A 25,860-nucleotide genomic window follows, 5' to 3' on the forward strand; every position below is an offset into this window, starting at 1 on the left:
TGACTTTTAGTAAGAAAAAAAATTCATTTCTTGTTTCTTTTTGTGTAATCCTGCATGTTCTGGTATTATAATGACCCTGGAACCAAACAGCATTCAGTTCAAAAGACCTTGTGAATTTTGAAACATTTCTCGTGTGGACAGTGTATAGACACGGGTCCTCTGCGGAGTTATGGCGGAGGACCCAGAAGTTAAGTAGTGACCTAGAAGTTAAGTAGTGACCTAGAAGTTAAGTAGTGACCTAGAAGTTAAGTAGTGATCTAGAAGTTAAGTAGTGACCTAGAAGTTAAGTAGTGATCTAGAAGTTAAGTAGTGATCTAGAAGTTAAGTAGTGATCTAGAAGTTAAGTAGTGATCTGGCCTAAAGGTCCAGAGCTAAGTGGACAAGTGTAGCATTGCATTGGTTGTATTAAGCATATCATTGAATGTAAGCTATAGTCACAAAAATACCACAAAAACGGAACATAGTAAATAATTGCAAAATCAAAGAGGTAGCACAGATTTATGGGTGATCCGACAAGGATGAAAACTATGATGCAAGTTCGGTCTACTAATGCACAGTGGGTAGGAACATTTCGGGGGTAGGAAGGATTTACAGAACACCGGCTCCAAAAATATAGTCAGCCCAGTTGCCTTTTTTCATGATATGGACGCTGCCAGATTGGTCTGAGACATAATTTCTATGGCAACCACTCTCACAAAGCTTTATTGAGGCATCTCATTAGTCATTTCATAACTTCAATTACCGTATTTTCCAGACTATAAGTCGCCCTTTTTTTCATAGTTTGGCAAGGGGTGCGACTTATACTCCGCAGCGACTTATATTAGAACTAAATTGAAATAAATACTTTTTTAACCCTCCTGTTATGTTCATTTGTGAGGAACAGCGATGATGTTCCTGGGTCAATTTGATGTATGAGGTATGTTAAGTGTTAAGAGTATGTTAAGTGACTCAGAGAATCAGCAAACTTTTTTTTTCAGTAAGATCTTGAAGGCTAAAAACATAATATTCTATTTTCCAGTGATTTCAGAGATTCAGAAATGCAATAAAAATGACAACTGTTTCTACAAATACAGGATGAAAACAGAGTATTAGTTGGCCTATGAGGCTTCATGAAAAGAATAAATAAATAGGTTTGAGAAAGAATTACTGTGAAATTATGAGATAAACAGTCTGCTATGATTGTGTTATATGAGGTTGTGAAAATTATTAGTTCTTGGTCCCAGATTTTGTCAAATAAATTTCCCGTCAAAATGCGACTTATAGTCCAGTGCGACTTATGTGTTTTTTTTCTACATTATAATGCATTTTTGGGCTGGTGTGATTTATACTCCGGAGCGACTTATAGTCCGGAAAATACGGTAACACTACAGGAAAATGAGGAAAAAAAGGATTATCAAGAACATGGCAGAAAAAAGTAGCAGAGCAAGAATAGTGACAAATATCATGACTGAGTAATAGCTATTTAGTCACACTTTACATCTCTGCTTGACACAATATGCACCTGCTCTGTGTTTGAAAAGAATGCTGACAAGAAAAAATAAAGATGATGGGACTTAGGCAACCTGAAATACCCTGTGCCTCACCTCATGGCACCTCAGATGATCACCCCATTCACAAGACATCTTATTGGCTGAATGTCATCACACCACCACCCATCCAGTGTAAACAAGTGTATGAATATTCTGAAGTGATGATGTCACCGTCATTAATGTTTATACTCTTTAACTTGAGACTCTAAAAATATTGTTAAAAGTGAGAGCCTGCATTCCAAAAACTCCCTTTTCATTCATTCACGACTGTACATTTACATCCTGCAGGTTCAGAAAGTCAGAAGTTAAAAAGTTATTTTGCAACTTTATCACGTGCGTTTTAGACAGCGCAAGTGGAAAAATACAAAGGAAAGTCCCCTAAGAAAAGTATCTCAGCATGATGCAACGTTTAAATCCCCTCCCCCCCCCTCCGTCTAGTTGCCTTACTGGCTGAAGCATATCAGGAGATTGAGGAAACCCCCCCCCCCTCCCCTTGTTGCTATGACGAAAAACATTTCGGCAAAATAAAAAAACAAAGACACACAAAGAGAAAGCCAGTACACATAGTGAATTTATTATGATATGCTGATTATTTAAGGCAAAGAAAGTGAAAAGATACAGTTACTAAGAGATTAAAAAGTTAAAATTCTTAAGAGTGTAACATGAAATATCTGTAGTTTGTTAAAAATGTCCACCAAACATGACCTATGTCCAAAAACATGTCTCTAGGTGTGGATGGGTGCGTGACTGTGGTCCTGCGACAGACTAGCAACCTGTCCAAGGTGTCCACAGCCTGGACAGGGATAGGCTCCAGCAGCCCCGGGACCCCGAAAGGGACAAATCGGGTTTAGAAAGATGAATTAATGAATATACATGCCCCATGTTTTACAGTAATGTATAAATACATATTTACATATACATATATATAGATAGATATCATAATGCATGAACAAAACCAACATTTTGTTTTGACAGTTTTATAATATGAATAAAGTATCTACGTATATCATTCTGGAAAAGATATACAGTTATATATAAATTAGATATGCATTAAAAGCTTCCACAGCTTTGTATTAAGTCATTAGTGTTACTGCTGATAACCACGTGTGGTTTTGGGGAGGCCACGGCGGTAAAGTGCACGCTCTGGTACAGCTAGGTTCCGTCAGCTTCCACAGCCTCGAGAAAAGATCAATAAATAATAAAGTCTGCGCGCCAATATTGTTTTTTACAGTTAATAGATCATAGCATGGCCACAAACGCTGAGATTGAAATCAAATTAACCTCTAATGATTTGTTTGGACATAGAATACGTTCATGAAATAACTCATCGGTCTACAAGTAAGAACAATATAAACTACAGAGGTGCAACTTGAGCTCACCTAAGATTATTCTTTAGTTTCAAAATGCACAATGGTTAGTATATAGTGAAAGGTTACAGTTTAAAAGCTTAAATACAAAGTGTGCTGTTATTACAAAAGATGAGCAAGAGCTATGAGCGAAAGAGAGAGGTGTCGTACATCCCACATTTCCTGCTACACACAAGGATTGTCAGGATTGTCAACAGGCTGGAATTTGTGTGCCGCCTTTGGAACCTGTCGAGGATAAGAGAGTATTTATTTATTCGATCATTTCAAATAAATAAAAACGCGCCATGTATTAGGCAGCAGACATAAAAAGGAAAATAACCTTCTTTTTCTTTCTTTGAATCGTCCAAAACCAGAAAATCCCTATGGCCAGAAGAACAGCAGCAACAGCAACACCGGCAACAGTAGCCCAGGTTTTTGGTTGTCCTGAAAAATGGTATTTTCCATTTGGTTAAACCTATTCAAATAAAATCCATAAGAACTTCTTTTTTAAAACTTCACTCAGTTATGATTCAGCATCTCCTGACAGGAACTAACAATGTTTCTTTTCTGCCAAAGGTTCAATAAATAAACACACTAGAATTGAAACATAAAGCCACTTATTGCAGCTGAGGAAGGAAGGAAGGTAAGAGGTAAACAAACTAAATCGGAGTCATTGTTCTGGCTCCATGTAAAACAGGAAGTGTGTCATGAAGTAGTGTTAAAGATTTAGATTCAGATCTGTTGTTTTTCTTGTTACAGTGAGTTGAATCTGGTGTGAGAAACTTGTGCAGAGTGTGATTCATCCCACCTTTACGGTCATCAAGAGCGGCGTGAGACTCCATGTGAGCGTTTGCTGTGTAAACACAACAGTGGCACATTTTAGTTTCACAGTCTTTCAAAAGACAATTATTATTTTAGAACAAAAACACTCTACTGGAAATTCATACTCACCATAACACGGAACAATTTCTTCTTTAAGCCTTTTATTCTTAAAGAAAAATAAATAAAGATATGGTTGTCAGAAAAATGAGGGGAAATTCTATTCTAAAACATTTCTTAACTCAAATGCTCGTAAATTTTGTGTTAAATCCCAAAGTTTGATACCATAATGTAGGATCTCTTCAGAGTAAGGTTGCCGAGGTTACGGGAAGAGACCAGCATCTCAGGATTGCTGGTCTCTACAGGTGAAACAGATGAAGACTTTTTAGTGGCAACTGGGTGATTCTGTAAAAATAAATTAAAATATGGCCATAATTATTAATAAAACAAAACATGGAAACGTTGAGGTTTGATTAAATAACATAAAATCTGAGACTTTGAAATAAAAGAAGACAAGAAAGAATGAAGGAAGACAGAACTTACAGTCTCATTGCTCCATGAGTAATCAATATAAGTCTTGTTAAGGGTCACGTCAGCGATGTAACTGTATTGACCCCTGGAATGCTTAACTTTGCAATCACTGGCCACCACCACCACCACCACCAGCCCTGGGGATAAACAAATAAAAATGATGTCATTAGCCCCTGACTGATGTTAATCTGGCTCTTTGTCAATTGTTTATTTAAAGCAGTAGATCGGTACAGTACTATGGGTGGGGTTTGGACTTTGACAGCTACAATTATAATTGTTTAAGTAAAGTTATTTTTACACTAAACTGTTATGGAATCACTACAAAAACATATATATGTTGAATCTTATCACATGTGGCGCCCCCTACATGTCTCCATGCTGAACGGGCACAATCAGCAGTGGCACAATCTGGGAGATATGGTTAGGATGGGGGAAAGTGCTGATGACTGGATTCCAACACTATCACACCACATCCAGGGAAGTCCCTCTACTGGACTGACTCGAGTGGCTTTGTTTTGGACAAACTCTGTTAAAATGGGTGTGCATTTGCCAGAAAAACCAAAGGATTGGGCCAAATGATTATTAGCGTTAACTGAGGAGGAGGAAGATCTGTTAAAAGATCTCCCTGAAACCCTGTGGTCTAAAGGACCCACAGATGTAGGGTTAATTAAAGGCGCTTTACCAGTTCAGATTAGACCAAAAACAGAATACAGACCGTGTATTCGACAGTACCCTTTAAAACCAGATGCACAAGAAGGTATTAAACCAGTAATTAAAGATTTAATAGCTACAGGAGTAATGTGTATCTGAAATGGATATTGGGGAGTTAGAAACCTCCCTCATTTTGATCTGAGCATTGTGCTTGGCACAGGTGAGAAATGCTCTACAAAAATGTTTTGAATAAGAATTAAATCCAATGTTTGTTTACCTGCCCCATCAATATAGCAGCAAGAAGGTCAAGTTTGTTTACATGGTAAATGATAATCACTACATGGACCAGTGAGGAAATACAAGAGATCACAATCAGATGTGTGTGTGTGTTTGATTGAACATGAGAAAGCCTGGAAAGTGAAGGTGACAGTGGTGCCTAATATATTTATAATAATGGATTGGATTTATCTGCGCTTTTCCAGACACTCAAAGCGCTTACAGTGTGTCCATTATTCATTCATTCATTCCTCATTCATACTTGGTGATGGTAAGCTACTTTTGTAGCCACAACTGCCCTGGGGCAGACTGACAGAGGCGTGACGGCCAGTTCGCGCCTACGACTCTGACCATCACCGGGATCATACATGCACATCCACACACCAGTGGAGCCACACTGGAGGCAAGGAGGGTGAAGTGTCTTGCCCAAGGACACAACGACATTTTTTTTTTTGGCTGGTGGGAGAGGGGATCGAACCGCCAACCCTTCGGTCATTGGACGATCCGTGTGTGTGTGTGTGTGTGTGTGTGTGTATATGTATATATATATGATAGGAATTAAAATAATAATAAATACCTAATGTAAAAAAATGTTAAAAGCAGTGTTAAAGTGTTCACACTGCTTTCATGTCAAAAATGAAAAACATTTCTACTTATTGACTTTTCTGTACTATTAGAACACGTGTCCACGTGACGTGATCAATGGGATATCCCCTAAATGTCCGTAGCAGAGGTAGAACTTTTGCTAAACGAGAGAAGAGGAATTCCCCTTACTAAGACGAAGACAAAAACGGATGAAGGAGTTCAAACTTTGATCTTGATCTGATTTGACTTTGATTTATTTTACACACAAGTTTACGTTTTCAGTCTATAGTATAGGTTGGTAAATAAATAAAACAAGCGTCGATTTCTGTACAATCTCTTTACTTGATGATCTCGTTCAGAATAAAGAATGTCACTCAAAGAAAGAACTTTCCGGAAAGTACTCACAGAATGTCCACACTGTCGAGAGGATCCACATCATGTTGATCGTTCGAGATTGAACTTGAAGACAGAAGAAACACGAGGGACAGCTCAGTGTTTGCCGTCTCAACGTTGTTGAAGCCACTAGCCCCAGTGCTTGCTTTATGAGCTCCGCCCCAGCCTCTACGTAGCTCCGTACCAGCCCCACGTTTTTTTATAACTTTATTGACAATTGAGGTATCATCCATAAGTTAACGAAAAGTAAATATATAATCAACATTACCTCGAATAGCAATCACCATTGCCAAACATAACATATAAATATTTAAAATATATATATATTAAAAAAACAGACAAAAAACGAATGAACATAACACACATGAAAATAAATAAATAAATAAAATAAAAGAACATAGATCCATCCAAATCGTTTAAAATTGGTTAGGAGTACTCATTAAGTTTGTATTTTTGAACAAAACAAAGCAATTTCAAGCCATTCTTCTATTTCCTATAATGAAGTGATTTAAAATAAAAACAGAGCTCTTTATGAAATGTAATAAAAAGTGGTTTGGTCTTCAAATATTTATTTTTGTGGATATAAAACTTTCCTTGCAATATCAGGACATTAAGAACAATATTTCCTGGTCTATTCAATGATACCACCCCGAGTAAAACATTTTTTGCGTCTCAATGAACTGGCATTGCAATTTTGGAAGAATACCAAAAGCAGAACTCTTCCCAGAATGTTTTTATAACTCCACAGTTAAAGAATAAATGACCCACAGTCTCAATGTCATTTAAACAAAAACTGCAAGCATTCTCTTCAAAACGAAGTCTCAAATATTCCTTGGATGGGTAAACACTAATTATTTTAAAATGAATGTCTTTTACTTTTGGTAAAATACAAAATTTTAAGAAATGCGACCTTAATACAATCACCTCTTCTTTAGAGAAGCGTTTACAAATCCTTTTTTTCCGATGAGATGTTTTGGAAGAATTCTTTTACAAACAATCTTCGTATGAAGCTGTTTGGTAATTCTGTCTTTGTAACCGGCTGCCCATCCAATAAGAGTGAAGGAAGTTTTAATTGAAGTTTGTTTGACAATAGATTTTGTGATAATTGGATCAATGACCGAGGAAGAGCTTTGATCACAGCATCATATTGTTTCCGATCAAATAATTGAAATTTAAAACTAAACTTTTCGAACAACAAAATATTTCCAGAATGATCCAGTAGATGCAGAACAGACCATATCCCTTTATTCAGCCAGTTATTGTAAAAGAAGGATTTGTGTCTTCGTAAGACATAACAGCAGTTCCAGAGAGGCGTGGTGTGCGGACTAAAGTTATGCTTATAAATTAGTTTCCAGTGCAATAAAACTTGTCGATGAAAGGCAGAAAGTTTGATTGGCAGTTTTTTTTTTAAATCATAGTCACTTTTAAGCAGAAAGTTAATTCCAATCTACATCCCTTAATATTTTAGGGGGGAATTGAAAACAGAAACCTTTTTTGTTTTTTAAGAAGGATCTCAGCCAGTTGATTTTAATTGTCCCATCTAAACACTCAACATCAATAGCTTTAAGTCCCCCCTCCTCATAATCCGTTAACATCTCACTTTTTCTAATATAATGAGTTTTGTATTTCCAAATAAACTTAAAATTAATTTGATTTATGTCTTTAATTGCAGATTTAGGGAAGGATAAAGAATGTGCTGGGTAGATTAATCTTGATAGAGATTCCATCTTTACTAGAAAAACTCTACCCAAAATAGAAATATCTCGATTGGACCACAAATTTAGGTTTAATTTACAATTATCTAAAGTTTTCCAAAAGTTTAGATGACTCCAATGATTTGGAGTCTTTGGTTAGGTGAATACCCAGATATTTAACTTGGGATTTAACAGGAATGTTTTGAATTGTTGTTAAAGTGGAATCTTTAATTGGCAATAATTCACATTTTTTCAGATTGAGTTTCAGACCAGAAGCTCTGGAGAAAACATGTATTAACTGTAGAATCACAGAAATCTGACTGCTGTCCTTCATAAAAATAGCTGTGTCGTCAGCAAACTGAGTGATTGCTATTTGCTGGCTTAAAGCATTAAGTTTCTCAAATTTTGGGTTTTTTAACCAAATGGATAACATTTCAGCTGCTATGATAAAGAGTAAAGGAGAGATGGGACAGCCTTGTATAACTCCTTTGTTAATGGAGAATCTCAGCAAGGTCCCATGTGGCAATGAAATTGCACTATTCGTAGCTCTATAAAGTGTTTTGGTGAGATTGATGAACCAAATAAATCTAAAGTTTGAAACATAAATTGATATTCTAGACTGTCAAAGGCTTTAAAAAAATCTAAGAACAAAATGAAGCCTTTGCCTTCAATCAGATAATTGTAATCCAACAGGTCCAATATGAGGTGGATGTTATTATGAATGGATCTGCCTTTCAGAAAGCCAGATTGAGTGTCAGAAATAATCTGGGACATCCTAGTTTTCATTCTGTTGGCAAATATGTGGTAGAGAGTGCTTGGTAGTTATTTCTTTCAGTGTCAGGTAGAGCAGGTCTTTCACATGTTCACAGAAATGTCCATACAAATTAACAGTCTGCCCATCTGAACCTGGATATTTGTCCAAAGTTAAGCATCTTATAGCATATTCTACTTCTGACATGGTGATCTCTGCCTCACAAAGATCTCTGCAGCCATCATCTATTTTAGGGACCAAATGTTTGATCTGTTTTAAAAACGCTTCAGCATCATGGAGGGAGTATGAGGAGTATAACTCACTGTAGAACTGAAAAAAATCTTTATACTGTAATTGTTGTAGGATCAGTGCACTCCACATCTTTAATAAACAAAGTTTTCACAGTGTTTTGCTCTTGCCTTTTTTTTCCAGTCTACAGAAATATGCTGAGCTTTTTTCACCTTCCTCAATCCATCTTGCTCTCGATCTGATATATGCACCTTTAGCCTTATTTATGTACATTTTATCCAAGGAGGATTGCAAGATGATCATTTTCTGATTATGATTTTCATCTGAGTCCAAATTGTGGCATATTTAGTTTATTTCTTTGATAATTTCTTCTTCCTTCATATTATATTGCTCACTCATCTGTTTACCTCTAGATATGGAAATTTGTCTTACTTATATTTAAAAAACTCCCATCTATCTCTATGGCCCAGTTGTTCAAAAAGTTTAATCTGGATCAAAATGATCCGGATTTGGAAATCACCTTTTTTCCTATGCAGGATCAGGTAATCCGTCTTACTTTTATGCCGGTTTTTCAAAGCAACATTGGACTGGATCACCCTGATCCAGATACACAGTTTTCAAGATTACCAAATCCAGATTACCTGTGCTCTAAATATCACAACACGGGCTACCAGCTATGTAAAGAACAGGTAGAAGAGCCAACATGGGGTCACTGTAAGAGTTTGTTATTCTGAGACAAAACACAAAAATAACAAACATCCACTTCCATTCATAATTTCTTTTATGACCCCTTATCTGAGTCACAAAAAATAAAAAAACAAATATATATTAACAAATACATTGTGGATATTTTGAAAACGTCTTAGATAAAATGGCTAAATGTCCAATAGTTAACAAAATAAAGAATGTTCAGGGAGTTTTTCAATCTGAGGAGGAGAGACCAGCATTTCCAAGCTCTGCTTTTAGGAGGCGGATCTGCAGTTCTGCTTTGGTTGTTTTTACTTTACTGAATAGCTTAACTGGTAGCCTATGTCTACTGTATCTACTTCATCACTGTTACAACGGTTACACAAGTCAAGAGCAAAATATAAATAAAAGTATAAACACTAAATGAAACAAATGTATTATTTGACCACTTTTAACGTTTTTCTACATTTCCCTTCTGGAATCCACCTTTAAATCCTACCCCCTGTTGGGATCAGGATAATCCAGTTTTTTTGGATCATAGTTATCCAAATCCTACTGACAAGTTTTGAACAACACAAACTGAAGGTTTGATCCAGATTAGAACTAGGATTGGATTCTGTGATCTAATCTGATTTCAGATTCCTTCTTTCCCTTTTGAACAACCCATTTTCAAGATTTGATCCAATCCGATCACCAAAATCTGATCAGTTTACCTTTGAACAACTGGCCCCTGATGATCATCTGAGATTAGCCAAAAGTCTAGTCTAGATTTAGTTGTACCATCCGGTTTAAACCAGGTAAAGGCTTGAGCATTAGGGTTATTTCTACGCCATACATCTATTAGATGCAGCTCTGTGCAGAAATTAAGGAGTATTGGATTATAATGGTGATTCAGAAATGCAGATGGAGATCTGTCCAGCCAATCATCTTCCACCATGTTAAAATCACCACCAATTATTCGTATTTGAATAGGGTATCTCTGTCTAAGGTCTTTGCTTTGTGAGTCCATGAGCTTCTGCATCCCATTTCACTTTTTAGGAGAAAAAAACATGTAAAATTGTTAAAAGTTAGTTAAGGCCATTTGTAAATAGGTAAACATTTGTTGTTGTTTTTTTAATAAAGGCATATTTTTATACACCGAGTACATTTGTTTTTTAGGACACTGCAATTTTTTAGGAACAAACAGTTGAGCTCATAGAAATGTAATGACCGCCAAACTGCGCCACCTAGTGGTGAAGGAAAACTCTGCATCATATTTAGCAATAAAAGGCAAAAAAAACTGAGGTGCATAAAATAAAAATTTTCAACATTTAAATCAGAAAACAAAAGTCTGTGAGGCCCTCTAGATAAACACAAAAGGGAACAGTTTTCCTTGTTTATTTGATTTTAAACTTTCAGGTTAAACCTGCATCAAAGAACCCTCAAACCTTTGACAAACATAAAGACGAAAACAGAAACCTGTTTGAAAAACTGATGAGTTTTTCTTCATTAAATCTGGTATAAAATTACCAGATGCTTGACTAGGTTTTAACAAGCCTACAGCCCGGTTCTGTAAACAACAGCTATAGACAACTTTAATGATCTGTTTTTGGATGGTGTCTGTAAAGATTTCTTCCAAATTTCAATGTGTAGGATTTGCTAATCTAGTTAATCTAGCTGGGGAAACTCCTTTCACTTAAATTGCTATTAGGGTTCAAATTGAATAGGAAACATTAGATTAATTGAGCCACAAATTGTTTCATCAAGCCATTTTCCAAACTTGCTTCATCGCTTTTGGGGCCACAGGGTTGCTGGAGCCTATCCCTGTTGGATGAAGGCAGTGTACACCACGAACAGGTCACCAGTCTGTTGCAGGACTGCCATACATCTGTTCTTAACTCTATTGTAGAGTTACAAACCGATTACATTAAATACCAATGGAGGAGGCAGAAAAATGAAAACATCTGTTGAACACAATACCTTAAAAAAAGCGTACATAAAATCCTGATGGCTCATTTGTAGCTCTAATGCATTTCATTCTTTTAGCCAAAATCTTTAATAAATATAAATTTAAACCCACTCCAATTAAACAAGTTTCTTTTAAATCTCACTTTTGGGGAAATATTTCACTCTTATTTCTTCTACTTTTAACCGTCATGACCTGACTTTGTTACAAAAACATTTTCACAAGTAAATCCCCAAAATCTGAGTATTTTAAATGTTTTCTTGGTAAAATGGAAGAAAAAGGTTAATAGAAAAACTAGAATGATGTTTCTTTTAGCAAAATACACAAAAAATATATTAGATATGTTTATAAAGACAGAATAAAAAGCATTTGTAGCCAACAGAAAAGCCTGTCTGATAATCGCTTAAATATTTTTACATCTGGGAAATATTCAATGCATTTGTCTTTATGCTCAAATGAAAATGTAAATCTACAAAAAAAAAAAGAACAGGTTGATGTACAAGTTAGGGGGAAATGTACTCACGCATGAAACAAGTTCAATGATTTTATTGAAACGTATGTAAATAAAATTAAACTGTAATAAACGTAAAATCAAATATATATTAAAAATAATGCCAAATTACACAGAGAACAGTCACTGGGTTTAAAAACCAATGGTAACGTAAAAGTACCATAAATGGTGGTACAGCTCAGATAAAAACAGCCTCATCCATGTGAACTCTTGTGTTTCACGTGTCATACGGGCGTTTCAGACACTCAAGCAGGTCAGAGCAAAGCCAAACCGCTTAACCCACCGACAGTTTCCCATCAGTCATCGTCCTCAGCTTGGTTTATAATCTACCTCCACTCTGGTTAAGCATGTGGGGCTTTACTCCTAAAACAATAAAATCAACAAACAGGAGTTTGAATCCAGTGACTGATGGTCAGAAAAGGGTTTCTTCCAGGCTGAATAAAGGCACTGCGGAAACGCTTCAGTGAAACGGTGTGCTTTCAGAGATGGATGAGTGCAAAAATAGATTTTCAATAGGAAAGAAAGATTGTCGTTTTGCTTTCCTTTGACCTCTGTCTCTCTCACACTTGCAGGTTTAAAGCTTTAGTTGCCCGACCATGGGCTGAAGCACGTGTGTAGAAACTTGCCATTAAACTCAGTACAGAACACGGGCTGTTCTCATCCCGGCTTTCATTCAATCCAAACATTTCTCACTTTTTCAGTAAAAAGCAGCTGAACGCCTTTGGGCCTCATCACTTTTCTAACTTGGCTTGCATCAGAGCGCTCATATTTACACACACACACTTCCTGTAAAGCGTTATACACAAAGGTTACCGACAGTGAAAGGACAAACATAACATTTAGCCTGCAGGCTGTAACAAACATGACGTGTTTGGTGAGAAGGGTTGGTATTGCTTTGGCCTGTGAGCCGTCGGCTCATTTCGGCCTTTTCTGGTCGTCCAGCGGCGAGTAGCCACAGAAGGGGGGTCCCCGACTGCCGGCAGCAGCTAACAGGTGTCTGCGGCGCCGTTCGACCGTCACTCCCTCTTCATTTTTTCCCACCTCCCCCTCCTTCCCGACGGACGCTGAACATCAGAACCCAAAGGCGTCCTTCTGTGGGGTCAAGTCTGTCTCTTCTTTGTCCCATTTGCCCGGGGAGAAGCACTCTTCAGGGTTAAAGTCCTGAGGGTTTACCCCAATGTCCAGGACCTGGGGGTTAGTGCGAGACTCAGCGAGTCTGGAAGAGCAAAAGAAAGCAGACGGATGATCAGTAACACCAACACCTTATAACACTTTACTGTGAATGTATAGACATAAAAACAGACTCTACTTGGAAGGGCGTGATTGAATAGATGTGAACATGAAATGATTTCATTTAATCCAATTATATACTAAATAAAACTTTTAAAGTCTCCTGTAATAATACAGCTCAGGATCAAAAATAAGAGATGATAAATGTAGTCTTATAAAGTTTGAAGTTTCAGGTTTATATTTAAACAATTCCATAATAAAATATGAAACAAGTAATCAGAATTAAAGGTAAAAAAGGTCCAAATGGAAAATGAAATGAAAGAACGGTTGATCCGAACAGGAACGAGCAGCAGAGACTGGAGGAAAACAAAGCTGCAGACCAGCAAGAGGGATTCATTGAAACATTAACAGTTAAATGGGTTTTCTAGATTGGAAAGTTTGTCACAGTGAAAAGTTTCTGCTCATCTCCCGAATCTTAAATGGAAAACTAAAGGAAAACAGGATAAATTACTCTCAAAAATATAAATTGTGTGTTTTTATTTTTTTTAAAGCTAAATTTTTAATTTTTGAGGATCACTTAGTCCTGATTACAGTTAAAAATTATTATTTTTAATCACCGTAATTTGACTTGGGAAGTAAAGGACAGATACCCTGCATTACCAAAAGTATTGGCTCACCCATCCAAACAGTCAGATTCAGGTGTCCTGATCACAGGTGTATTAAATCCAGCACTCAGACTGTTTTCCCAAACATTTGTGAAAGAAAGGGCCGCTTTCAGGAGCTCAGTGAATTCCAGCATGGAACTGGCATATTTGTGCAACAAATCCAGTGGTGAAATTTCCTCATTCCTAAATATTCCAGTCAACTGTCAGCTCTATCAGAAAAAAATGGAAGAGTTTGGGAACAACAGCAACTCAGCCGCCAAGTGGTAGACCACGTTAACTGACGGAGAGAGGGTCAGCGGATGCTGAAGCGCATAGTGCAAAGAGGTCGCCGACCTTCTGCACAGTCAATTGCTACAGAGCTCCTAAATTCAGCTTAACCCGTCCCCCTACTTGTGTTCCCAAATAGGAAGTACCATTGCTTCCTGATACAATGCTGCCATGTCGACAGTGATTGAGTCATCGTATCTATGGTGACTACAGTCACCATTGCCATAGATACTATGACATGGCGACGCCCGTATCAGGAAGCAATGGTGAGGGATTTTGCCTCATTTCGCGGGAGCCGGAGTGAAGGCATTTTGTCCGGGCGACGTCACACCTCGATTCGTCCACAGTTTTTACAGTCTATGGGATGAACGTGACTGGCCTGCACAGAGTCCTGACTTGAACCCGATAGAACACCTTTGGGATGACTTAGACTAAGAGCCAGGCCTTTTCCACCGACATCAGCGTGTGACCTCACCAATGTGCTTTTGGAAGAAAGGTCAAAAATTACTATAAATACTCCTCAACCTTGTGGACAGCCATCCCGACGAGCTGAAGCTGTAAGAGCTGCAAAAGGTGCCGAGGTACAGCACTGGACTGGCAGAAAGAACCATGTGTGGTTTTGAATCTACCACAACTCTGGTTTCTTATGGGGTTCCACAAGGATCGGTTCTAGGGCCACTTTTATTTTCTTTGTATCGGTTACCCTTAGGGTCAATCTTGAGAAAGCACGGCATTACTTTTCATTTGTATGCGGATGACAGCCAGATCTATCTGCCTCTAACAAAAGATGATTTCTCCATGAAGCAGCTCCCATCAGGTCTTCAGGACATTAAGGACCGATTGGCCCTAAGCTTTAGAGTTTTAATGAACATAAAACTGAAGTTTCAGTTTTTGGACCGAATGATTTTAGTGAAGCATCCCAAGTTGATTTGGGTCCCTTGACTAACTTTTTAAAACCTAACTTGGACAGTCTTAACTGGACAGTCATTTTAAACTGGATCAGCAGATGAGCTCAGTGGTGAAGTCAAGCTTTTCTCATCTTGGCCAACTTGCTAAAGTAAAACCTTTTTTAAGAGCTGCACATTTTGAAACCGTAATCCACGTATTCATCACGTCCCGGCTGGATTACTGTAATTCTCTGTATATTGACTCTCTGTATGTCGTCTCTTTCACGTCTCTAACGTGTTCAAAATGCAGCTGCCCATCTTCTGGTTGGAGGACGTAAGAGAGACCACATCACGCCGATTTTAGCATCACTCCACTGGCTGCCTGTGCATTTTTGAGTTCACGTTAAGATTCGTGTACTTGTTTTTAAATCTTTACATGGTCTTGCCCCGCTTACTCGCCAGCCCGGTGCCTCGGATCAGCTGATCAGCTGCTTCTGGAGGGGACAGAGCTTTTCCTGTTGCTGCTCCAAAGCTTTGGAACTCTTTGCCACTGTCCATAAGAGAAGCCTCATCACTGCCCCATTCTTAAAACCCATTTTATGCTCTGGCTTTTAATACAAGAGGAGACTTCTGTTATTGCAGTGTTACTGTACTGGTTTTATTGTTTTTAATCCTTCTATATTTAATCTTGTGTTTTAACGTGTTTTTAGTGTTTATTTTCTTTATTTCTCGTGTTCAGCACTTTGTATCAACTGCTGTTGATTGAAAGTCCTATATGAATAAAGTTGAGTTGAGTTGAGGTGGACCAACTTCGTATTAAACTCTACGGGTTAGAATGGGATGGCACTCTAGTTCATATGCGAGTCGAAGCAGGTGAGCCAATACTTTTGGTAGTGTATGTTCTGATGCAGAGAAATTCAGATATAAATAGGAAACTAAACAGCGGCCATCGATCATTCTGGAAAAGATTTGTTTTCTGCAGAAAAGTTCAATGAGAGCCTTTATCTACATGAGAAACACAGAGCAAAGGTGGAACTTGAAGTAGCTGTAGGGTATCAGCCCATCAGGGTTTAGTATTTAGGTCTCTTATTTTTACCCAGAGCTGTAGATTAGCTGATGACAGACAAAAAACATGATGAAGACGTGTACATGAAACAAAAGAAGACATTTGTTCAGGTATGGGCAGGACTAAGTCTTCTACTGTGACCCGATGAGAAATGCAAACGTCCATGTTGTGGTGAGGACTGAACACTGATGTCCACACAGATGGGAACGCTCCATGAGTGCTTTCATGAGGGAAAATGATGTGAAATACCACATATTTATGTTGTTACCTGAGTACGACTCAAAACTATCCAGACTGCGACTGAGGGGGGAGCAAAAAAGAAACACAGGTGCCTTAAATTCCAGACTAATAGTGACATTTTGTTAAGAGAAACCCCAAAGTCCAGTTATCCTGTCAATAACCAACAGGCCAGCAGGTGGCAGCAGAGACTCAAGCAGGAACAATGTTCATCCAAACTCAGGGATTTCAAACTTAATGCTCAGGGGGCCAAAACCAAAAACACCATGAAGGTCGCGGGCTGAACAGGATAAAGGTTTATTGAACACACTAAAACTAAACTTCTTTTTTTTTGGCATAAATATGAATAAAAATAGACAGAAAATATTATTCCAGAATAAATCAACTTGAAGCACTGCATTATGGGATCTGTAGTGAATTTTGTTATCAGTACAGTTTGCCTGGCCATTCATAAGAATAATATAAAATGATCTCACTGTGCATATATTACACAGTGTGTCCTCACCAAATGCTGATCATAATACGAACTTCAAAAAATGTTTATGGAGGGAAATTTAAGGGGTTTTAGGGGTGACACCAACTTAATCATCTTTAGGATTTGCTGTCCTTCTGGTATTAATTTGTCCCTACAACATAAATGAAATGACTAAAACAGCCTCTAGGAAGCTGCACACTTTATTTTTATGCATTAAATCTAGATCAAATTAAATTACACTAAAGGGGTTTAAAACTAAAAGGATGTCTCCAGATTTGTTCTGGAGGCACACATCCGTCTGACAGCGTGGCTCCACACAAGGCTGCATCTGTTTACACTACAGGCATCCTCGTTCATCACAGAGCTGATGGTAAGATGCCGTGTTTACAGCGTGTGCACACAAATAATCACTTGATAAGAGCTTTCAAATGATTTTCAAAGCTTGATTGCGCCTGCAAACTCTTTTTTTTCCCCTGTAATAAATGAAAGTGAAGGAATAACGAGTCCCTGCGGAGTTGGCTAAATGAATTAAAGCACAGACAGGGGAGGCTAATGCACAACCAAAAAAAGAGTCTTTTTGGAAGATTTTCTCCTATAAACTGTACACAGCCACATAAAATAATGTTTTCCAGCTGAAGTAAGGAATGGTTGGGAATGCAGTAACTATGTCTAATCACAGGTTCCTTGTGAAATGCTGCTCTAATATGACGGTAAAAGGAGCCTGTACTTTAGGTGGGCGTCAGCTGCAGCACGTCTGTAAACTGAGCCTGTCTGGTGTCTGCACTGAGAGCAGGAGGCCTCCTATGAGCGCCAACTGCAGTGTGGAACTCCTCAAGCAGCTCTGCTCACCTTGAGAAAGCTTCATCCAGGCCGTCCTCCAGTTCCTGCAGGAGAAAATCACAAACATCCTTCAATGAACAAATCCAAAAACATGCGTTCTTCATCAGGATTTTGCTGCAATGGTTTTCCCCGAACCCATTGAGCTAGCTCCTCTGAGATTCAGCAGGCGGCCTGCCGTGTGCCTTACCCATACAGTATTGTTGTTCTCTGCTGTGTGATTATGCACCGTAACAGGATCCGATTCAGTCCGCATTGTTCCTGAGTGGGTCTGCGCCGCGTTGGCGCCGTCCGCCAAATCCAGGAGTGTCCCTGTTGCAACGTCTGACAAAAATAAAAATACAAACGTTCATAAAAAAAAAACAACTGTCGCCTCACAGGAGATCCTGGCCTGCAAACACATCACAGTATCAGCTCTAAACAAACGATGAGCTCGCCTCCTCAAATCCATTTACCTCCAATTAAAAGATGAGACGGTCATCATCTCATGTGGCAGAGAGCAGAAGCGTGTAACTCATTAAGCCTCCAATTGTTTTCTCATTACTTCAGCCATCTGTGCACTGTCACATTTTGATATGTGAGCATGAAGGAACCCGTCGACTTCTACATGCAGCTGCAATCGTCTCTAATGAGTCTGGCCGCTCATTCAGCCATTTCCCTGTAAAAATCGTGTCTAAGTGTAAACAAATCCTGCTGGGGGAAATGTTGATTTGCTCATTTACTGTTTATAAATATTTCCTGCAAATTAAGACAGAACATCTGACTTTTTTAAAGTCCTACTCCGATGATCTTTTGATCTAGAACCAGATACCAGCTCAGACGAGGAAAACGGAGAAGTGGATGTAGTTTTGAGGCTGCTGTCCGTGTCATCTGAAAGTCGTGTGAACTTTGAAAGCCCTGAAGTTATGTCATCCTCAGCCTGATTGCAGTCATTTCCATTACAGTCTATGGTCATTTCTCAAAAGCACCGCCCCCCCCCCACCCCCCACCTGCTAAAAGATCCCACTTTTGCCAAGAGAATCTCCTCCTCGCTCCCACAGACCTTCTACGCTTGAAGAAATCTGTGTTCAAGTCTGGTTTCTGAAGTCATCATCCTTCAAAATCCATGTGAAGATCTCAACGTTCGAGTCCGCATGGATTTAACCCGGGTGGAGATTCCCGTCTGGACAGAAGCCACACATGGCAGCTTGGTCCAGGATGCTCCGCTCAGACTCACCAGCCAAAAATAGAAAACCAAAACGTCCTTCCTCTTCCTGCAGGAAACCTTCCACCAGAGGTCTGGCAGGGCAGACAAGCAGCAGGTTTGGACTGAACACCAAATGCACAGATCCAACTAAAAGTGTGGGACGTCTGTGCTGCTTCCCCTTTTCTTCTCTTTATCGGGGTTTGGTTTCATTGCATTACTTTTTTAATTAATGCAATTCACTTTTTACTTCGATTATTATTCAATTTTTTTATTCTTAAATAAAACTTTTCACATAACTAATAATTTAAATTGAACATTGGCTAAACTTTGGTCTACAAGTTTATGTATTAAAATGAACAAAAATATATTTTTTAACTGAAAAATGCAAGAAATTACTTTTAAAGAACATTCATTTGTGGATTAAATGAGATCGATTAGATTGATCAGTTTTTTCAAACTCATTACGCCGCATAAAGAGAGTATCACTAATTATGTTTTTTTTATAAATTAGGAATCAACATTCTTAACCCTCATCATCCTGGAAGAAGGAACAAAAAGCATTTTTAATCAAACGGGCTGTAAATGCACTTCCCCCAGTGTGGTTAATCTTTACAATAACAGTTGTGTTATCATTAAATGTCAGAGGAATTACTCCAGGGAAAATTGGTTTCTTTGGAGCACAACGTAACCTCAGGCCTCCAGCAGTTTCAGATAAAAGAGGCCATCATCATTAACTTTATCTCAGCAAACATGGCATTTCCTGTTCCCTGACGTTTCGACCCAGAGGATGCAGGCTGGTTTCGGCTGCGCCGAGATGTCAGAGCCGCAAAGTGGTCGCACAAATCTGGAGACACGGATGCCGCAGAGCGAGACGTGACTCACCTGCTCCCTTCAGGCTGCCCAGACTGGCTGAGCTGTCCGACTGAGAGTTGTTGGCTCCCTCCCCGTCGGAGCCTGCCTTAACTCGCTTCTCTTTCTCTGAAAGCAGAAAAGCAGAGACGAACAGCAAGTCAGCGATGATGTGTGCAGACTTTTTCTGAACTGTTTGAGTAAACAAATGGCTGGAAACGCATTTGCAGATGAAGCTGCAGCTCAGCAGGAGGCCCACCTGCCTGGGCTCCAGCACATGTCCCAGCATGAAAAGGAAGAGCGTTTGAACAGCGGAGGAATGACATCTGGGTCAGAGAGATCACAAGGTTTGCTCCTGTCTTCCTGTTGAGACTGTTCTGCAGAGTGGAGGTGACCCGCAGCAGGAAACGGCAGCCATCAGCAGATTTCCTGCACCGCTCTAATAAACTCAGATCCTTTTCTGATGCTATTTTTGATTGCAAGCCGGCATTGGAGTGTCTCAATTTCAAAGAAAGGATTAATTATTGAATACTACAAGGAAATAAACACCTGGTCCGAATTTATGGACAAAACTCAACTTAAAAGAATGCTTAAAGACCCACTCCCATGAAAATCATGCTTTTGGTGTTTCTACCAGGCTGGGTCATTTTTTCTGTAGATGGAGGACAAATAAAAGAAATGCAACTTAAAATTGCATTTCTGAGTACCGTATTTTCTGGACTATAAGCCGCTACTTTTGTCACACGCTTTGACCCTGCAGCTTATTCAAAGATGCGGCCAATTTATGCATTTTTTTGACAGCCGCTAGGTGCTCTCAAGCAGATAAGGTCAGTGTGGGACATGTGGAAGATGATGTATGTGTTGCTGCCTCAAACAGTCTCAGAGAGGAAGCTAAATGCATAATCCCATTTCTGGCAACAAGTCAATTTATTTTGAAAAAGCAGCCAAACAGCATGGATCTCACTTCTGCTCTTAGACCTGTCAGTCATGGTGCAACAAAAAGAAACACCCATGCTCAGCCCTACTTTGGCCGCATCCCACAATCCTTTGGGGCCATTAGACCCAACATGCACATGACTGCCACTACAATATGACGCAGCTTTCAAGTTCAAAGCAATCAATAAAAGCAGTGTGAAAAATCCACCATCACTGCCGGGTTTGGAAAAGCTGGTCTGCTGTGTGACGGAGAGGACAGGAGTGAATTTGCCTCAGAGTGACACTGACAGCGACTGACTGAGAGAGTGTGTGGCGAAGACTATCTGACGCTATTCCAATCTGATACTGAGAAGGAAGACTTCCATGTTTCAGTGCACAGGATGAAGATGAAGAAAGCTCTTAGTGACTTTTACGTTCATGCGTTTTAAAACAACCCTGTTAGCGTTACAGTGTGTTACAGTGTGTCACTGTTGTGGAAGAAAACTTCCAGCGCCACGCTGCGCAGCGCTTGCCTCTGCGCAGAGGTATGTTTTCTTAACATACCGTTACTACCGTATTGCTGCCGTGTTACTGCCGTGTCACAGGTACTGTTTGGAAAGAAAAGCTCAGGTATATTATTACAACTTTGAAAACTCTTTCTGTATACTGTCTTTCTTTGTAAATATATCATGTGTTGAACCTTTCCTGCCATTACTTTCTTTCTTTCTTTCCTCTCCGCTGAAGGCGGATCTTCCTTCAGTTGTTCACTTCCCCATTTGGACCCCCAGAGCCTCCAGAGTGGGTTAATAAAGAATCATTCATCTTCTTCTGGAGGAAACCTTCATTTATTACAGTTCTCCTTCACTCTGCATAACAAACATAAACTCTTGCTGTCACTCCCTCTTGCACTGCACTCGTGCTCTCCCCGCCATCCGCTGCAGCTCCCTGCCCCTTCTTACACACGCGCGCACGCAGTTTCAGCACATATACATCCTCAATCTACAACACAGTGTGGCAATCTGGGGGTCAGCCCCACCTTAAGCCCCTAAGACTCATGGGAAGTGGGGAATCGTGGGTGTAATGACTGAGGAGGCTGTGAGCAGAAGTGACCTCCATGCTGTTTGGCTGTTAGTGTGCTCAAATAAATGGGCTAAAATGTTGCGTACTTCACCCTCTCTGAGGCTGATTGTAGTCACACAGTGTTTGGGGCAGGATAATCAATGACTTATTAATTCAATCATTACATCATGGTTAAAAAGCCTTTAAAGTGGTTTTACTTCATGCATATTTTCAAATTTCCTCATCTCCACACAGATTCCCTCAATGAACATCAGTAGCAGCGAAAACTGAGATTTTTTATCTATTTTTCCCTGTCAACTAAAGGGAAATTAAAATACAAGGTATTACATGAAAAATCGCATGTTTAAAAACAAGTTTAACTTAAGTTAAGCCACTGTTTCTTCAGTTTCAAATCTCTGACAGTGACTAATCTGACTGCACAGTCATGACTGTTCTTGAAGGAATGTGGGTCTTACGTGTGCAGAGGAATCACAGTGGGTGGTGAAAAAGAGCTGGACGGTGAGCAAACCAGACAGGCGAACCGTGGGTACCACGCTCCTGCCAACTCTTTTGACTTGAATGAAACGGACTCTCTTCATCACAATCTATTCTTCTCTTCCTCCACGTCTTTTTGGACGAAAGTATTCCACTCATCCCAACATGATCAAAAAACAACAACAAGTAATGAATATTCAAAGGGACTCTTTGCCCAGCTGCAATTAGAAAAAAGATGAAGGGAGCCAAAAACACTTTATTTTTTAAATAAATGAAAGGAGATAATGTGGCCTTGATCTTCAGAAAACTGATTTTTTAATAAAATATGTTCCAAAATAATAGAAGAGGTAGAAATCTTGCATAAAAACAGAAGCGGTTACACTATTTTTGTGCAAATGTGTCTCTAAAGAACTGCATAAATAAGCTCCTCTTCATGGAAGACAGGATCAATGCCTTTGACATTGAAGCTTCCACTCACACACACATGCAACCACCGTCTTCAGTCGCTCTCGCCTTTCTGCTTTCTTCCCCCCATCCCCCAACAGTTGCTCCTCTCTCCTCCACCCGAGCAAAAGCACCATCAAGTGTTGCGATGTGAGGCTGTTATGGCAAGCTAAAGGGGTCATGATTCGCCAGGAAAAGTGGTGTAAAAAGAACGCCATTTGGCCATCAAAAACGCCACTTTTGACACAAAAGTAGCATGTACTTTCCGCACAAGACGGGCTTATCGTGTTCAAAACTGCGCGTCCCAAGCACCGTTTTATTGGGTCGGCCTGATGGTTAAACTGTTTCAGTTGATATTTTTCTCATGTGAGTTCGAGTCCAGGGCACATACAGCGAATTCTTCATTTTTGTTCTATTTTTGTTTTGTTGACTTTTAGCAACAGTATTATTTTGATAGTAGTTAGTGTTGCTTTTTTGCTCTTCCTCCTCTTCTTCTGTTTCGTTGTTACAAGTGTGTATAACATTAATAAACTATCTAAAATACCAAAACAGACTTTCTTTGTAACAGACAATAAAGAAATCTCTTTTTGTAAGCGTTAAATTACCAAACCAACATGATGTTACAACAGAAACACTTAATTCCCGTTTAAAATTTTCTGAAAATTTCATGGAAGAACAAATCTTCCGAGATAATCCGACGCATTGATATGAATATCTTTTTAAAAACAACAAACAATCATTACATTTCACATTTTGTCATAATATGACCACAACACCGTAGGTCCCGGTGGACATCACATCACATTATAACTTAAAAACGTGTGTGTTTTGGTTTTGTTAGTGGAATATGACAGATTTATTTTGAGACCCATAAGAGATTTTAGCCCCATTCATTTTTTTTTTGACAGCTTCCTTTGCTGTGATGTCATCATTATTTGCGGGTTTACTGGAAGGAAGAAGAATTGCAAAAATAAAAATATGGCCCCCTGCACTCCAGGACTGCGGCGGGTCATAGAAAGAAAGCCAGGAAGGATAATCAGGCATCAAGGTCAAAGATGAGGATCTGGGCAAGAACGGAGGCTAACGTGCCGTATATGGCATGTGTGTTCTGCTGAGCTTCAGGAGAGAGCGTGACACCATCGTCACACAGCATCAAACAGGTTCATATGCATTACATAACATGAGGGGGTTGGTAAAATACAACAGGAGAAAATCTGAGCTAAGTCTGCAATGGAAAGAGCAGACGGACTGTGAGCTTCACAGAGGAGACTCTGAACTAGAGCGCATCTCTGACAGTGGGGATCTTCCTGACCTCTTAAGGCCCGTACACACCGGGACGAATATTCGCCAGGCGTTATTCGCCAGCGTTTTTCGTCACGTTTTTTGTGTTCACACCCAGGCGATTTTCGCTGACGATGAGTGGAGTGAACATGCAATTTCATTCCCTGACATTAGATGGCGCTTAATGTAAAACAGAAATACTCCTGTACACAAGGTGGCGCTGCGCAACTTTACGCTTCTTAAAGTCGCTTTTCACTCAGAAGAAGAGAGCAAGTATTTACGCGCTTGTCAGAATCAAACAAAGAAAACATGAATATTTCAAGCACCAGTTGCTCCAACTGGTGCTTGGTTCGGGGATATTTTAGAATGTCCGTCATTATTGCTTCGCGGCAGTGTAGACGCTACTTGGCGTCTATCTTCTTCGCTGGTATGTGTGCTCAGCAAGGCAGTTTTGTGTTTGAGCGCCCCCAAGTTGTGTTTTACTGTAACTTCAGAAGCTCCAGACACGTGAGCAAAAGCGCCGTTCTCATTGGTCGAGTAGATTTCGACGCGACGCGTCGAAAAAAAAAAACGAACCCGAGGCGTTTTTTTTTTTCGACGCTTTAACGCCTGGCGTTTTTTCGCGTCGGTGTGCACACTCTCGTTGGTGCCCTTTGTTTAGTCACGAGGCGTTAAACGTCGGCGAAAATCGCCGGCGAAATTCGTCCCGGTGTGAACAGGCCTTTAAGGCCCGTACACACCGGGACGAATATTCGCCAGGCGTTATTCGCCAGCGTTTTTCGCCACGTCTTTTGTGTTCACACCCAGGCGATTTTCGCTGACGATGAGTGGAGTGAACATGCAATTTCATTCCCTGACATTAGATGGCGCTTAATGTAAAACAGAAATACTCCTGTACACAAGGTGGCGCTGCGCAACTTTACGCTTCTTAAAGTCGCTTTTCACTCAGAAGAAGAGAGCAAGTATTTACGCGCTAGTCAGAATAATACAAAGAAAACATGAATATTTCCTGGTGCTTGGTTCGGGGATATTTTAGAATGTCCGTCATTATTGCTTCGCGGCAGTGTAGACGCTACTTGGCGTCTATCTTCTTCGCTGGTATGTGTGCTCAGCAAGGCAGTTTTGTGTTTGAGCGCCCCCAAGTTGTGTTTTACTGTAACTTCAGAAGCTCCAGACACGTGAGCAAAAGCGCCGTTCTCATTGGTCGAGTAGATTTCGACGCGACGCGTCGAAAAAAAAAAACGAACCCGAGGCGTTTTTTTTTTTTCGACGCTTTAACGCCTGGCGTTTTTTCGCGTCGGTGTGCACACTCTCGTTGGTGCCCTTTGTTTAGTCACGAGGCGTTAAACGTCGGCGAAAATCGCCGGCGAAATTCGTCCCGGTGTGAACAGGCCTTTAAGGCCCGTACACACCGGGACGAATATTCGCCAGGCGTTATTCGCCAGCGTTTTTCGCCACGTCTTTTGTGTTCACACCCAGGCGATTTTCGCTGACGATGAGTGGAGTGAACATGCAATTTCATTCCCTGACATTAGATGGCGCTTAATGTAAAACAGAAATACTCCTGTACACAAGGTGGCGCTGCGCAACTTTACGCTTCTTAAAGTCGCTTTTCACTCAGAAGAAGAGAGCAAGTATTTACGCGCTCGTCAGAATCAAACAAAGAAAACATGAATATTTCAAGCACCAGTAGCTCCAACTGGTGCTTGGTTAAGGGATATTTTAGAATGTCCGTCATTATTGCTTCGCGGTTGTGTAGACGCTACTTGGCGTCTATCTTCTTCGCTGGTATGTGTGCTCAGCAAGGCAGTTTTGTGTTTGAGCGCCCCCAAGTTGTGTTTTACTGTAACTTCAGAAGCTCCAGACACGTGAGCAAAAGCGCCATTCTCATTGGTCGAGTAGATTTCGACGCGACGCGTCGAAAAAAAAAAACGAACCCGAGGCGTTTTTTTTTTTTGACGCTTTAACGCCTGGCGTTTTTTCGCGTCGGTGTGCACACT

General features: G+C 39.8%; 2 protein-coding genes across 6 annotated transcripts in view; both read right to left on the reverse strand.

The window, feature by feature from the left end:
- Positions 1-2,082: 2,082 nt before the first annotated feature.
- On the reverse strand, positions 2,083-6,296 carry LOC144989033 (uncharacterized). 2 transcript variants are annotated; one of them, XM_078940722.1, is made up of 7 exons: positions 6,143-6,296; positions 4,238-4,362; positions 3,980-4,099; positions 3,827-3,863; positions 3,680-3,728; positions 3,216-3,318; positions 2,083-3,121 (listed from the first exon to the last, which is right to left on the reverse strand). In XM_078940722.1, exons 1-7 carry the CDS (start codon positions 6,174-6,176, stop codon positions 3,062-3,064), a joined length of 528 nt encoding a protein of 175 aa, XP_078796848.1. In that variant the 5' UTR covers positions 6,177-6,296; the 3' UTR covers positions 2,083-3,061. The 2 variants fall into 2 exon arrangements, with proteins under 2 accessions (XP_078796848.1, XP_078796849.1); XM_078940723.1 differs by having other exon boundaries at positions 3,216-3,319; positions 3,684-3,728; positions 6,143-6,295.
- A 5,691-nt stretch (positions 6,297-11,987) lies between these two features.
- ldlrap1b (low density lipoprotein receptor adaptor protein 1b) overlaps positions 11,988-25,860 on the reverse strand; it is a 31,797-nt gene continuing 17,924 nt past the window's right edge. The window contains exons 6-10 of one of the 4 annotated variants that reach the window (XM_020713455.3): positions 19,700-19,795; positions 17,861-17,955; positions 17,644-17,678; positions 16,351-16,382; positions 11,988-13,183 (exon numbers count right to left, since the gene is read on the reverse strand). In XM_020713455.3, the coding sequence (XP_020569114.1) occupies positions 13,137-13,183; positions 16,351-16,382; positions 17,644-17,678; positions 17,861-17,955; positions 19,700-19,795 (305 nt within the window). In that variant the 3' untranslated portion in view covers positions 11,988-13,136. Of the gene's footprint in view, positions 13,184-16,350; positions 16,383-17,643; positions 17,679-17,821; positions 17,956-19,699; positions 19,796-25,860 lie in introns of all 4 variants that reach the window. The other 3 variants (XM_020713454.3, XM_011490533.4, XM_004082397.5) reach the window with 3 other exon arrangements.

The sequence above is a fragment of the Oryzias latipes genome, chromosome 22 (genome assembly GCF_053564925.1).
Source record: "Oryzias latipes strain Hd-rR chromosome 22, Olatipes_Hd-rR_3.1".
NCBI classification, from domain to species: Eukaryota; Metazoa; Chordata; class Actinopteri; order Beloniformes; family Adrianichthyidae; genus Oryzias; species Oryzias latipes.

Excerpts from the sequence above, each read along its gene's own strand:
- LOC144989033 (XM_078940722.1), bottom strand. The coding sequence starts at position 6,176 with ATGATGTGGATCCTCTCGACAGTGTGGACATTCT. Across the intron at positions 3,864-3,979 it reads TGAAGAGATCCTACATTATG|AATAAAAGGCTTAAAGAAGA; the intron begins GTATCAAACTTT and ends TTTTTCTTTAAG. Across the intron at positions 3,729-3,826 it reads AGAAATTGTTCCGTGTTATG|CAAACGCTCACATGGAGTCT; the intron begins GTGAGTATGAAT and ends GTGTTTACACAG.